At 37.0% G+C, this 13,259-nt stretch overlaps 1 protein-coding gene across 13 annotated transcripts in view; it reads right to left on the bottom strand.

Annotated features, from left to right (window-relative positions):
• SULF1 (sulfatase 1) overlaps positions 1 to 13,259 on the bottom strand; it is a 124,570-nt gene that overhangs the window by 3,292 nt on the left and 108,019 nt on the right. For 8 of the 13 annotated variants that reach the window (XM_065053742.1, XM_065053739.1, XM_065053740.1 and 5 more), the window contains 8 exons: positions 11,839 to 12,055; positions 9,788 to 10,034; positions 8,593 to 8,689; positions 8,413 to 8,507; positions 7,928 to 7,993; positions 7,271 to 7,443; positions 4,819 to 4,961; positions 4,590 to 4,713 (listed from right to left, as the gene is read on the bottom strand). In XM_065053742.1, the coding sequence (XP_064909814.1) occupies positions 4,590 to 4,713; positions 4,819 to 4,961; positions 7,271 to 7,443; positions 7,928 to 7,993; positions 8,413 to 8,507; positions 8,593 to 8,689; positions 9,788 to 10,034; positions 11,839 to 12,055 (1,162 nt within the window). Of the gene's footprint in view, positions 1 to 3,665; positions 3,792 to 4,589; positions 4,714 to 4,818; positions 4,962 to 7,270; positions 7,444 to 7,927; positions 7,994 to 8,412; positions 8,508 to 8,592; positions 8,690 to 9,787; positions 10,035 to 11,838; positions 12,056 to 13,259 lie in introns of all 13 variants that reach the window. The other 5 variants (XM_065053747.1, XM_065053745.1, XM_065053746.1 and 2 more) reach the window with 3 other exon arrangements.

Raw genomic sequence — 13,259 nt, 5'->3', positions numbered from 1 at the left:
GACTCAGATTATCAAATGTAATGTGAAATTTTATACTGACAAGTAACACTGAACATCACTGTTCCATTTAATTCACTGCCCAGATTATGTTCAGATTTTATCAACCAAGCAGACTAAAAGGAAAAACTAATCAGGTAATCCAAAAGTCTGTCAGGGAAAGTGGTAAATTTGTCCTTACTGAGATGACTTATTCTCTTTATGAAAACTGTACAGGCAGGTAGGCTAGTAAAATTTACCTTGGAAGTTCAAGTGTCTGCAGTCCAACAGTGTGAACTGAGCACAAATATTTGTCTATACTGAGCACTTAATTCCATCAGTGGGCTCTTGGCATCTCCATTAATTTGTTTGCATTTTAACTTGCCCCTTCTCTTTGAACAAGTAAAACAGAACATACGATTTGTATCTATCATAACTTATATTTACTTCTTTACCAGACTGGGATTTCACAGTGGAAAGAATTTCCCCAATATATAGTCTGTGATATAGGAAATCACAAAAACACGATCATGGTCAGAAAAAAACTTGGTATTTTCTTATGATTTGGGACCTTATTCTATTCCCACCAAAGTGAGACCACTTCCCATACTTGGAAACACCTGAATCTTTGATCTTGATTGATACTTCTTCACTTAATACAACAGCTTTAAATTTTACGGTGTAAAATGAATATATATAAATATATATATTTTAAGCAAGTTGGAGAACTGTTTGTCTGGCAAATTCCCTTTCACAGGAATCAACATAAGCTTTATGGATCTGATACCACAGCTATGACAAAGAGTTGCTTTTTTTCTTTCCCTAAAGTAGACAAGAGAACTGTGGCATGGCCACATAAGAACCATCTTTGTAAAGCAAATTATGGATAATTTGTTTCCTGAAACAAAAAACAATTAAATACTGTAGAGGTTTCAAGAAAGAAATCTTACTATTCCAGCACTTAGAGGCATGAAGGGGCCTAGAAAACATCATAGGAAGAGATACATTTTTGAGGAATTTGGTAACCAAACCCTCTAAGTGCAAATGTGATGATATTTAAATTTTGCTCTGTTATTATCTTCAGTTTGCTATATTCCTACAAAACAGCTCAAAGGATGTCAGAGCTACACGGTCTTTCTATGTTTTCCCCCTTAAATGTGGCACTGTTTCTGCAGTCACAGAGGAGTTTCACAGCTGGGAAGGCACTGGGAATTGTTTCATCATCTTCATGTCAAGCAGAAGAAAATAACTTGTTTAAACACATGGGACAGAGGTGACTTGCATTCATACATGTTAAACAAATAGAAAAGGAAGGTTTTAAGTTCCTAGAGCTGGTTGTATGTTGATTGACTAAGCGAGTCACCTCACAGCTTAACTCCGCAAGTTAGCAGTAAGCATGAAAAGTTTCCTGCTGAAATCAAAGCATTGAGCAGGAAGGAGAGAGGAAAGAAGAGGTTTTCCCCTGTAAGAAATCTCATTACAAATAGGTGTGAAAGGGGAAAGATCAGATGAGTTGTGTTTGAGTAACAACATGGCAGTGGTTTCCTCGATCAATATTTTGAAATCTTCCATCTATGTCATAGACCCAAAAGAGAGAAAAAATGTTGCTAAATGTTTACAGTAAAACATCTTTCAATTTTTAAAAATCAAGAATTGGCTAAGTTTCACTCTCCAATTATCATGCCCTGGAGTCCCATGATGCCATCTGTGGCTGCATTATACCATACTGTCTGTTTCCTTACAGGCCCATTGTCTCAGTATGGTGCTTGTAACACCTGTAGCACTGTACTAACTCAGGGCATTTTGAACTGGAAACAGGTCTGAGTGCATGAACTACAACATCTGAAGGAAGCCTAAGGACTAATTCGGATGACCTAGCAGCATAAGGCTTGGTTTCTCTGCAGGCATCAAGAAAATGATCATCTAAGAGATTGCTTTAGTGATTCCTGATAAATGGTTTTTGTTCATTTATTTGTTTGCTTGTTTGTTTCAGCAAAGAAAATCAGTTTCCACCACGATGGGGCTTGAACCGAAGTGTTGAACCCAGGCATCTGTGTGTATTGAGAAACGGGGTGTCTGGAATGTAACAGCACAGAGCAAGATTACTTCTATTGTACTACACCTGCTATTTACCCCAGTAGCATTAGTTATTGACTTGGTATCAGAAGTTTAATTGTATTCTTTACTAAAGAGTGCAGCAAGACATAATTTCAAGATTAATCCTGTGTAATCTACTCTTTCATGCAATCCTACAGTCCAAAAAAGCCATTTCTGTTAGATCTGTAGTTAAAATGAGAAATGCTTCCAAAGATATCTTCTAATGAAAGACTTAAAAGCATAATTACAGGAATTATTTTTTATCACTGTAGTAACCAATTCCCACCAGGCTGCAATGAGCAATTCAAACAACCGGGATATAACCAAACAAAAGCTTATAATTTTTCTAAATCCCAAAACTCAAGTGAGAAAATAGAAAATTGGCTGCAAGGAAAAATTAGCTGCTTAAACTGGAGATCTATAAAACATTGAAACACATTATTTTAATGGTTCCTTAGATACTGGGAGCTAATGACATGGTTCTTTTCAGAAGATCCTGTGAAAAAAGTGTTTATGTAGACTTGTATACTCCTGGGACGCAGGTTACATCTCAGGAGCTAATCCACCAAAGCTCATAGAGAAGAAAATGTATAAAACTGATATACTGTGTAAAGGTATCAAGTCTAAATATGACACTTGACAGACTTTAGTCAGTTTTTTACCCCGAGTACAAGTGTTGCTCCATGAACAACAAGTGCAGTACTGTTAAGATGTTAGTTTTTTTAGTCTTTTTTAGGCTTTTGCTTTACGTTTGACAGGTTCCTCCACCAGGAGGAACTGGGTTCTGCACAATAAACATGGAGATAAGGTAAGTACACTTGCAAACAGATATATATATATATATATGCTTGTAAACACTAGTCTTTCATGTATTCCTCAGGTTCAAGCATCAGGTGTGAAAAACCTCACTAGTGCCTTTCGTCAGTTCAAATCTTAGAATCTTTTTAAGAATTTTTTTTCATGCATGTGTGACCTGGTCTGAAAGCATCAGCCTCCCTGCCCAAAGGGTCCTCAGCTTTTTGGCATAGTTACACTGACCCATCTCCTGCTGGATTCTGAGCCCACGCTGCTCACACTGAGCACTGCTCTTGTCTAAAGCAGCATTTGCCAACTCTTCCTAAAGCCAGTGAGAAGATTTCACTTTACTTCCACAGGTTTGATTAGGCTCTTTGGACACATATTCTTCAGAAAGCTTTTTAAGCACATTTGCTTTACGTTTGAAAAAGCAGCTGGACAGACTTCCTAAATAAAACCAGAAAAAAGCCCACAAACATCCAAAATCAACCCAACAACAGGAAAACAACCCAAAAGAGGTGCTTCTTTTTGTGTCATTTTCCCTGTGTAAACATCTAAGAAATACAGGCATGGAATATGAGCTGTATGAAGTCTCTCTATGACAATGAGCTACATTAAATGCAGAATGGTAGATCTAAAAAACAATGGCCAAGTTCAGTGTAGAGCAGTTAGAAAATGCATGCATCAAAAGCTATGCTGTGTGCGACACGGCGGGATACAGGCATTAGTTGAAATGGACTGGAGTCATGCAATTATTTGGAAAGAAGCTGCTGAGGAGAATAAAAAAGTGTGGATACCTGTGTGGATCATAGCTTCCTCCATCTTTATTTCCTGATATAGGAAAATACAAGAGTAACTTTTGTTAGTGTTTAGAACTTGTAAAACCATTCACAATGTAGTTTTCCATGCACAGCATCTAATTCCTAAAAAGAAATGTACTGTGTTAAATGAAGGCAGAGCTGCAGTCCAACAAAGATTTCCTGGAAGTTTTATATAAAAGAAAGGAAAAACCACAGTTTTTCAAAAATAATAAAACCCCCAAACAATTAGATATTGTAAAAAAAGAGAAACATTTGTAGGTGAAGAAAGAGATACAAAGATGCAGCAACACAAAATATGTAGAAAGAAATATTCCTGTAAAAAAAAAAAAAAAAATCAAAATATTCAATCAATCACATTTAAGTGCAAAGAATTCCAGAGTAATGAAGTATAAATACCAGCTATTTTTGTACTCAAAGTCTCTTGTAAAGAAATACTGCTTTACTCAAAAGCAGAGGGGATTACTGCTTGTTAGATGTTTGCAATGTTAAGTCTGAGTTGTGCTGTAGAGCCTGAGATTGTTGGTATAAACAAACAGCAATTGGAATAAACACAGGATTTAACACCTCACCTGCTACTGGGAGGCAAAAGTAACCCAATAAACCTTGCAACAGAGAAGAGTTATGACTATGAAGATCTGCATATGCTTGTTATTGATTAGCTCAAATAATAACCTTTCTGTGGCATTTCTGTCAAATCTTGTCATTTGCCATCAATATCTGCCTAGAATAACCTGTGCAAACTTGCAAAGAAGCTTTCTGGTCATGCAATTGTGATGGTGTATGTGGATCATTCCAAACTATCCAGAGCAACACTTTGGAGAGTATCAATTCATGGATACAATTAGTGCTTAAGCAGATGAAAAAAAAAAAAGGAAATAAACAATTCTATTTTTCTTGTACCTGTTTCAAGTCCCTTTGGCCTTGGATTGCACTGCTTAAAGCCTTGACAACTTCGCAGTTCCATTAGCTGTATATGTAACTGATTCAAAATGCCTCTTTCCACTGTATGTACTGTATTCGTCAGCTAAGAAAAAGAGGAATTGAGGGAAAAAAATTCTTGTTAACAGAAATAAAAAAAACGCTAGAGGAATCTGATGAACGACATTTTGTAACAAGGAAAAAGGTTTACCTGATATGGATCAGTGTTCATATCAAAATATTCCAAGAAGCCAGTCGCAAATTCACAAAAGAGAAAATTGTGGGTGTCATTAACTGTTCGCAAACACCAGTAAGTGTTGTTATTTGAGCTTGTGCAAGCACAGAAAGAGCCCACTGTAATTAAAGAAACAAGTTATTAGTTTTCAGTGAAAAATAATATGCTTGTTTCTTCTATTAGTGAAACTTCTATAGGTTTTCATGTACTTAAATTTTAGATAAATTTAAAAAATCTATTTGAACAAGCTTAGATTCTCATTTAAAAGAGAATAAATGTTGTTAACATGTAGTTTTCACAAAGATACATTTAACAGAAGCAGATTATACTGTTAATGAGGCACATTCTGAGTTATATATGGTTTATTGGGACTGAGCAGAATTCAGACTTTACAAACAAACAGCACAAATCCTGATCCTTAAGATTTGTATACAGGATTCCTTGGAATTGCTTACTATATAAAAGGACATAATTTCCCCCAACAGTAAATAACCATAACCTAGTAAATCCTCTGAGATGCAAGTATAACAGAAAACTACAGAATTGTGAGCACTTCAGAGGAAGGTCAAATTGCTCATTGATATCTTAAGTGAGATGGAAATGGTACAGCAGTCAAGAAGAAGTGGCTTTGCAAGCCAACAGGTTGCCTGGCACCTTGAATGCCAGAAAGATGGAAGAAACAAGGTGAGAAGCACGACCAATGGATGATCCTATGCCTCGCTTTAAGCAGTTCTCCCTTACTGCTTGAGTTTTTCACTGAACTATTATCTTTAAGTGCATCCCCTCATTTCCTTTATTTGATACCCAAATAAGAGGGAAATTGAAGCACTCCATCAGGCCTTTGTAGGATGATCCCAAGCAGTTTAACAGGATTACATCTTGTTTTCACTTTCAATCTGGGTAAACCCAAAGCAGGCTTCCACTCCAGACTGAAGACACCTGGATTCAGGTGTCACAGTGCTGGGAACAGCCACAGAGGAGATCTGAGTATATCTTGTTTAATCATGTTCTGCCAGAGGAAAAAAGCTATAAGAAAGATATCTCTCTTAATTTTCAAACAAACTGCTAACAAAGTTTTGCTGTAGAAAAATTTCTCTTTAATTCCAATACTGAAATATTAATATTGTCTTAGATTTTTATTTAGGTTTGCTATTAGTACTGTGACTAGTTGTAACAGTATCAGTGTTTTGAAAAAAAATCATAAAAATAGTAATGGTATTGAACCTTTTTACCTGTGTAACGTGAATCAACACATTAGCTCACCTTTAAGTCATGGACTGCACGAAGCAACCTTTTAAGATCCCTTCCAACTCAAACTATTTAATGATTCTATGACATTTTTTTACACCGTGACTGTTGCTGAAGCATTGCCAGAATGCTCAGCAATATGAAAAAACTTTTCATAACTGTTTGTTACTCCACAGTTAAAAAGTTATAAGCCAATTTGATTGTTGTTGTTGTTAAAACAAAAATCATGCATATGACTACTTAAGGAATATCTTAAAATGCAGAAAGCATATTAGAAAAAGTTCTAGTGTAGTCAGAACAGATTATCACTAGGAGACAACTTCTTTCTCCACATGAATAGTAATTATTAGCAAATTTGATGCTTGAAGTCAAATACATTGTAATTTAATCATCATTTGATCTTGAATTTTTTGAAAGTAAAGTTTAAATAACTTTTTTCCCTCCACCACCAAAGATGAGAAAGGTATTGTTTTGTTAATGTTGAACACTGCTAAATGTTGAAGCATATCTCAATAGGTTGTTTATCTATATACCCTGAAGTTTAAAGAAACATAAAATATTTTCTAGCTCTAATATTTTGTTCTTATACACCAGGGGAGCATTCCACAGTTGTGATTTTTAAATTCTTTTAGAATATTAAAAAATGGGAATAATGGAAAGAATTCATAAGGGATAGTAGCTATATTTTCTTCATGATAAGGCCAGTGATTTGTGATACACTTTGAAATCAAAATGATAAAATTAATGTAAAATTTTTATGTGCTGAAGTTTGTGACAATATTGAAGGTCAGGTCCCCAAAAGGATTTGTGACAATTGGAAAAATATTGCTATTATTAATAACCTGAAACCCAATTAAAATTCCTATGAAATATTTGGTCATCTGAATCTTCAAGATATGACACAGAGCTCAGTGGTTGATTATGAAAGTCGATGTTTAGAGGCCAGCTCTCCTTTTTGTTTCTGTAGTGTTTAGCATCAACCCTCTTGTGATATTTTCGTGTAAATAAGAAATGCCACAATTACAGACATACTTAAGTAATAGTCTTCTATCGTACTCCAAAAAAAAATGGCAGCAACAGCATTACTAAGTGCCAGTTCTTCAAAATAACTCCCTGATTGCATGAAGTGGAAACTCCGGAAAAAAGCAGAGGATAATCTGCACATGGAGGTGAGACTTACAGTTCCAGAATGGTGCCGTTTGCCAGTGATTGTTGTCATGGGTGAAACATGTCAGCCCAGGAAGGCTACACTCATCTCCTTTCTTCTGGCGCTTTTTCCCCTTTCTTTCCTTCTTCCTTCTCCGGTTCTCTTTGAACAGCTGCAGTTTGCCATCCACCTCCTGTGCTGCTTCTCTGTTCAGAAAGAAAGTTGGGCATGGCTGACAGAGAACAGTCTTTATTTGGTTAACAACAGCACTAGCAGTTTTTGCATCTTTCTGGCTTTTTTAAAGATGAGAATATGTCCCTCTCCTAGCTCAGCTTCCACCCCAGCTGTTATGACAAATTGTTCTCCTCAGCAAGCATGAGAAATAACCCACTGTTGCATTTTGGTGTAACTGAATCTTTTTAACAATCATGAGGTCAATCAGCTTCTGAAATTATTAATCTCATCCATTTTCTATCAGTAGGTTTTAGAAATATTATGCATAGAGTTTCACAAGTCTGTACAAAACTAGTGAAGCTTTCTTGTGAGAAGTTGCTATGTGTGACGTTTTCTTCCTCTAGACTGCTCCCTCCCCCTCTCCACAAAAAAACAAAAAAATCCACACCCCAAAATTACATTTCTCCAGTCACCAAAAAAAGAGCTGAGAGAGTTAAAGGGTAATAACAGTCTTACTTGAAGGGATGAAGATGGCTTTTGAGTTTCTCTTGGGCCTTTACCCCTTTCTCTTTGTTGTAATAGCTACAGGGAAAATTATTAGGAATTATCAACTCATTAAATGGTTTTCAACACAAAACCAAACCAGAAACATAAGATCCTTCACATTTTCTTAAAGAACTATGCAGAATGAATTACAATTTTCATTTCATTTAAAGAAGCTATATCTGTGTGAGTGATCTTATACTACATTAAAGCAAAACTGCAGCTGGGTTCAAATATATTTGTGCAATACAAACATACTTAATCTTAAAATTTTTACATTTGTCTCCTTTGATTCACAGTAGTTCCTACTCTTACAAGTGATCTAATTAAAATGAGTGCCTAAAGTGGTTATAAATATCAATAAAGCTTATGTGCTTTCTTTTCCATCTCAAAAAACCTGGAAAAGATATGCCTTAGCAATCAGTATAACTTTCAGTGTTGAGTATCACCTTTCTTACCTCTGTTTACTACAGTCACATTCATCTGGTTTTCTTCTTTTCAGGTGTCCTCTGACTTCCCTCAAATTCTTAATTTTGTCTTGGAGAGCTTCAATCTGCAGAGAATATTTCCAAGTTAGAATTATTCTTTGAAAAGGTAGCAGTGCAAAGACTTCAATCAGATATTAGAATACCTCTTACCTCCTTATCAATGTAAGCCTTGTGGTCCTTCCAGGCTCTGGCAGATTGGTACAGTTCTCTCTCACAGTGAATAGTGTCATTTGGAAGAATAAAACATCTGTAGACATGAGTTTAACAAACAGGAAAAAGAAGGTCAGTGGTTTCCCAATTTCCTACCTCCTTTTTTATTTCTTCTAACATTTCTAATCAATTCTTCATTACGTTCCATTACAAAATAAATAAACTCTACAAGTTATTCTCACATTGACTTAATAATATTAATAAATACTTCAATCCTTTTTCTCTGCAAAATTATGGCAGATGCTCTGTGCCTGCTTAGCAAACATACAATGGCTCAGCCATCTTGGAGATTCTTAACCCAGTCAGAAATGAAATTGAAAGTGAAATAAAAATCTGTTCAAAGTTTGAAGCCTCTTAACCAAATGTGCCATCCCTTATTTAACCGCCAACTGCTGAGAAATATATTCCTCTTGCCACACAAATGTGATTCATCTTCTAAGTATGCAAACCAGTTAAGATCAGAATGTACAGTCAACAGGCTAAAGATCAATAAGAATCAAAGTTAGAGCAAAGAGTTCCAATAAGTGGCTAAAAAAAAGCCAACAGAACACTCAAGTTAAAAAGTGATGCAATGACAAACATATTCATACCAGTGCTGGAAAAAACCAGCTCTACCAAGAGAAAAAAAAGCATGTGGAAGGCCAAGGAGGTGAACTGAGATAGAAAATCTAGCAGACTACAGGCTGGACTTTCGAAGTCTCCATGCCGACAAACAGAAATTACTTAGTGACAGAAACATTCCAATTTTATAGACACAACCTTTCTTGGATTCTGCTTCATCAGAACCCTTCTTTCAATTTTCAAGAACAGCACAAAGCAAGATTTAGATGCTTTTCTCTTCCTATCGGCTTCACAGGCTGGTTAATCCATCATAAGATGCATGTTTTGATAGAGGATGAATTTCCTGCTGGAGATGCCTACTCCTCCTCAGAAATAAAACCTAAACTAGATGTCCCCATTTAAAATACGTATACTAAAACTAAATGATTCCACCGAGTAATGAGAACAACTCAAGTTTACCTAAAATCTACAATGACAGTTTTAGGTTCCTAAATATTGTGACCATAAAAATGTAAAACAAAACAAAACAAACCAACCAACCAAACAAAAAACAACACAGAAAAAGCAATAGTACTTGTGTGTCACTCTGACAGAGTTGGGTTGACCTATAGCACCAGTGCCATCAGCAATCATTGTGTCACCAGGAGCACCATCAGTTTCCCCTGCTTCTTCCTCATTTTCAACATTGTGACGCTTAGCAATACTTCTGGTCTTTAAGACCTGCAGTTCTTCTTCTTCCAGATTTATGTCATATATTTCGCCTTCAAATTCCACAGACAAGGACCGGGTTTGGCGAGTATGAACAAATCGGGGTTTGTATTCTGAAACAGAAGAAATAAACATTCCCAGTTACATATACATGTCTACATGACCTGTGCCATGAACACAAAGCATACTCCAAAGAGTAAGAAAGCTGTTCAGTAAAAACAGCTTATTTTTTCTATGGCTTTATAGAAACTTATTTAAGGATTTTTTGATAAATCTTCAAAAAGATGGACCCATTTGAAATCACTCAATCACTCTATCTCTGAAATTGGGTCCATCTTCTTGAAACACCCTGTATACCTCATAAAATAAATAAAATAAAATCAGTATATTAGAAATCAGATATCTAGAAAGACATACTAAAAAAGCACAGACCACAGGATTAGAAACCACTCTGGAAATTAAACCATTCAGGACTCTGAAACAGAGTCACCACCTATAAACTGGCAAGTGACACGTTTGACTTATGCTTTAGAAAAAAAATGACTGTTTAAAAGGATAACACCTTTTCCTTTTTGAAGGTAGGGATTTAAGTGACAAGAATCCATGATGTATCAGTGTATATGTGAATATGCAGATGAATAAGAATGTTGTAAAGGAGAAAACCATAACAACTGGACTTTTTCTGATGCCCCCTTCAGATGTTTTCCAGACTTCCCCTTTTTCACTCCCCCAGTTGCAATCACCATCCAGTCCTTGCTGGTGCCTTGCCAACACCTTCTCTTTCCAAGGTACATGACAGTTGTCTTCCCTTGAAAATATCACTTAGGGGAACATTCCCCAGTTTGAGAATCACCCAGGCAATCTGTGGCATGCACACTGTGAAAATCCTTAGGTCATACTAAACAGATAGAAGAAATTATATCAAAGCAGCTTCTAGTCTGAACAATGAGACAACTCGAGACAGACAACATTGTAGCTGAATGTACAAAGAATAGCAGGGATTCTTGTTCACATCCAGAGTGGGGGAGGCTTTAAGTCAGGAAATTTTGTATTATACTGACATTATTTTATTATTTCATAGACATCTGTGCAGCATCTTCTAACTTCTGCATTTCTCATATGACTTCATTATCTTCCTGTTTCAAAGACCCATCTTTATTTCATTCCGCAGTCTAGTATTCTAGATAGAGAGCAGGAGAATATAGCCTGCTCTTGAATTAAGTCTGAAATCCAAATCCGCTTGTATTGCTGATGCTACAGAACTTTCATCCCCAGATAGATGAAAATACTTGCTCCATTTAAAATAATGGCTTCTTTAGATAGGCTTCTTTTGTTAAAATCAGTAGCAGAACCAAATCCAAGAACTGATGTCCTAAAACTCTTCAGCCCATGCTCCACTAGAGGACACTGCAATCTCACTCGTGTCCCTGTGAGGATCCCAGTACTGACTTGCCGGAAAGTCACAGCCGGGCAGAATTGCCGTCCGAAAGCAGTGACAGCACTCATGCAAATGACGGGTTTGGGATATCATCAAACAGTATGTGAAGTCAGTGTTAAGGAGGCAAGAGAACACTTGCACTGGCCGTGTTAGCAAATAACAGCACCGGTCGATCCGCAGATGCCACCGGCTTGTCACGGCCGCGAAGGGCGGTAGGTGGCACCAGAGCATCACCAGCACCACCATCACTGCTGGCATCGGCACCAGCCGAAGACTAGGCCTCCCGGGGATCCAAACGATAAATACCGTTGTTGTTATTATTGTTATTACAGAGTCAATTATGTAGAACCCGACTGCCAATTACGGATGTATTCATTATGCACATAGGTGAAAACAAGAGTGTACCGGGAAGCCAACACTCCGTTCCCTACTTCCTCTGCACTTTGTCTCAGTGGTTCAAGAGATCAGATAACACTTACTTTGCGCATTAGGGTTTCTCAAGAACTGTCTGTGATTTTTTCTTTGAGTCCTGCTGTTTCGGTAATCAGTGTCTCCACAGTTGCAGTCTTTGTCTTTACCGCTGTATCCCCGGGAGTGTATGCTGCGGGTCCTTTTCCTGATGGCGAGGATGTCACTAGATACCTTACACTTGTGAATTCGGAGTTTGCCAGAAGCATCCTCAGTGCACTGCCACTTCTGTGAGAGAGAGAAATGAGGATGATTTCCCAGCAGCCTTCCAAACCCCTGCTGTTTTCAGATGGATCACAAAACAAGAGGGACAAATTTCTTTAAAAATGAAGCAGTCCTTTCAATAACAAACTGAGAAGGGAAACATTTTAAGGGACTAAATTCACTCACATTCTTTTCAACATCTCACTCATGCTAGGCAAACATCAGCTTGAATGAACTAACTGCAAATCTGTATTAAAAATACAACCTAGCAAAAAAAAAAAAAAAGATATATAAATCAAGAGTATCTAGACTAAACACATCTCTGAAAGGAGCAAGTAAAAAGTCTTAATTTACTGAGCCACAGAGTACAGCTGTCAGGGCTGTTTTCACCAACGCTTTTTTTTTTCTTTGAAAAAACAAACTTGGTTTCTTTGTTCTGTGACTTGGAATTTCTAACATGATTCAGATGAAAATGAAAAATCCCCACAGATGAAGAAGAACTGCTTCACTTGTAGGGTTCTTTGGAAAGAGAAAGATGAATTGTGGATGTGATTTATCAAAAAATACATAAGCTAATAACAACATGTAATTTATTTCCTTTCTTGTGGCCAGAGTTAGGACTTGCACCCTAAGACATGTCCCTGTAAACCATGCCACTCAGACTGACAAACATTGCTGGTTTTTTATATTTTACATAAGAAGGGAGGAGCCTGAAAGCACGATATCCCCAGCCAATCTCCTTTCACCCCGCAGGTGCAAGAAGGGGAAGAACCTTGAGGACAGTAAACAAATAAATTAGCTTAGATAAACTCCTTTGGATATCCAAGTCTGGAGATCTGTATCAGACTTGGGAGAAAAAGGTGCAGTCTGGAAAGAGTACCTGTAAAAATCATTGTATGCTTGCTGAATATCAGAGCAAGCGGAGGACAATGAGAGGAAACAGAGTTTTTTCCAGCTTGTCTGCACAATATCTGTCTGACTTGATTATCAACATCGCTGAACCAGATGGAAGATTCCAGGTGGATTTTTCCAGGGGATCCCACTGTCTTCACATTTCAAATTTAGAAGTAACTGGAACTTTAATTTCCTTTCCATATCAAAGTGTCTTAAAAAATCTAGATGTCATTTAAAATAAAACAAACCAAGCCAAACCACAAACAACACGGATAGGTGCTGACAGATCAGAGCTCCTTTGCCCATGCCCAAAGCTTGCCATATATGGCTTCTG

The sequence above is a fragment of the Columba livia genome, chromosome 2 (genome assembly GCF_036013475.1).
Source record: "Columba livia isolate bColLiv1 breed racing homer chromosome 2, bColLiv1.pat.W.v2, whole genome shotgun sequence".
In the NCBI taxonomy this organism is placed as follows: Eukaryota; Metazoa; Chordata; class Aves; order Columbiformes; family Columbidae; genus Columba; species Columba livia.
Note: the sequence above shows the minus strand (reverse complement) of the source record. Positions and strands in the feature narration are given on the sequence as shown.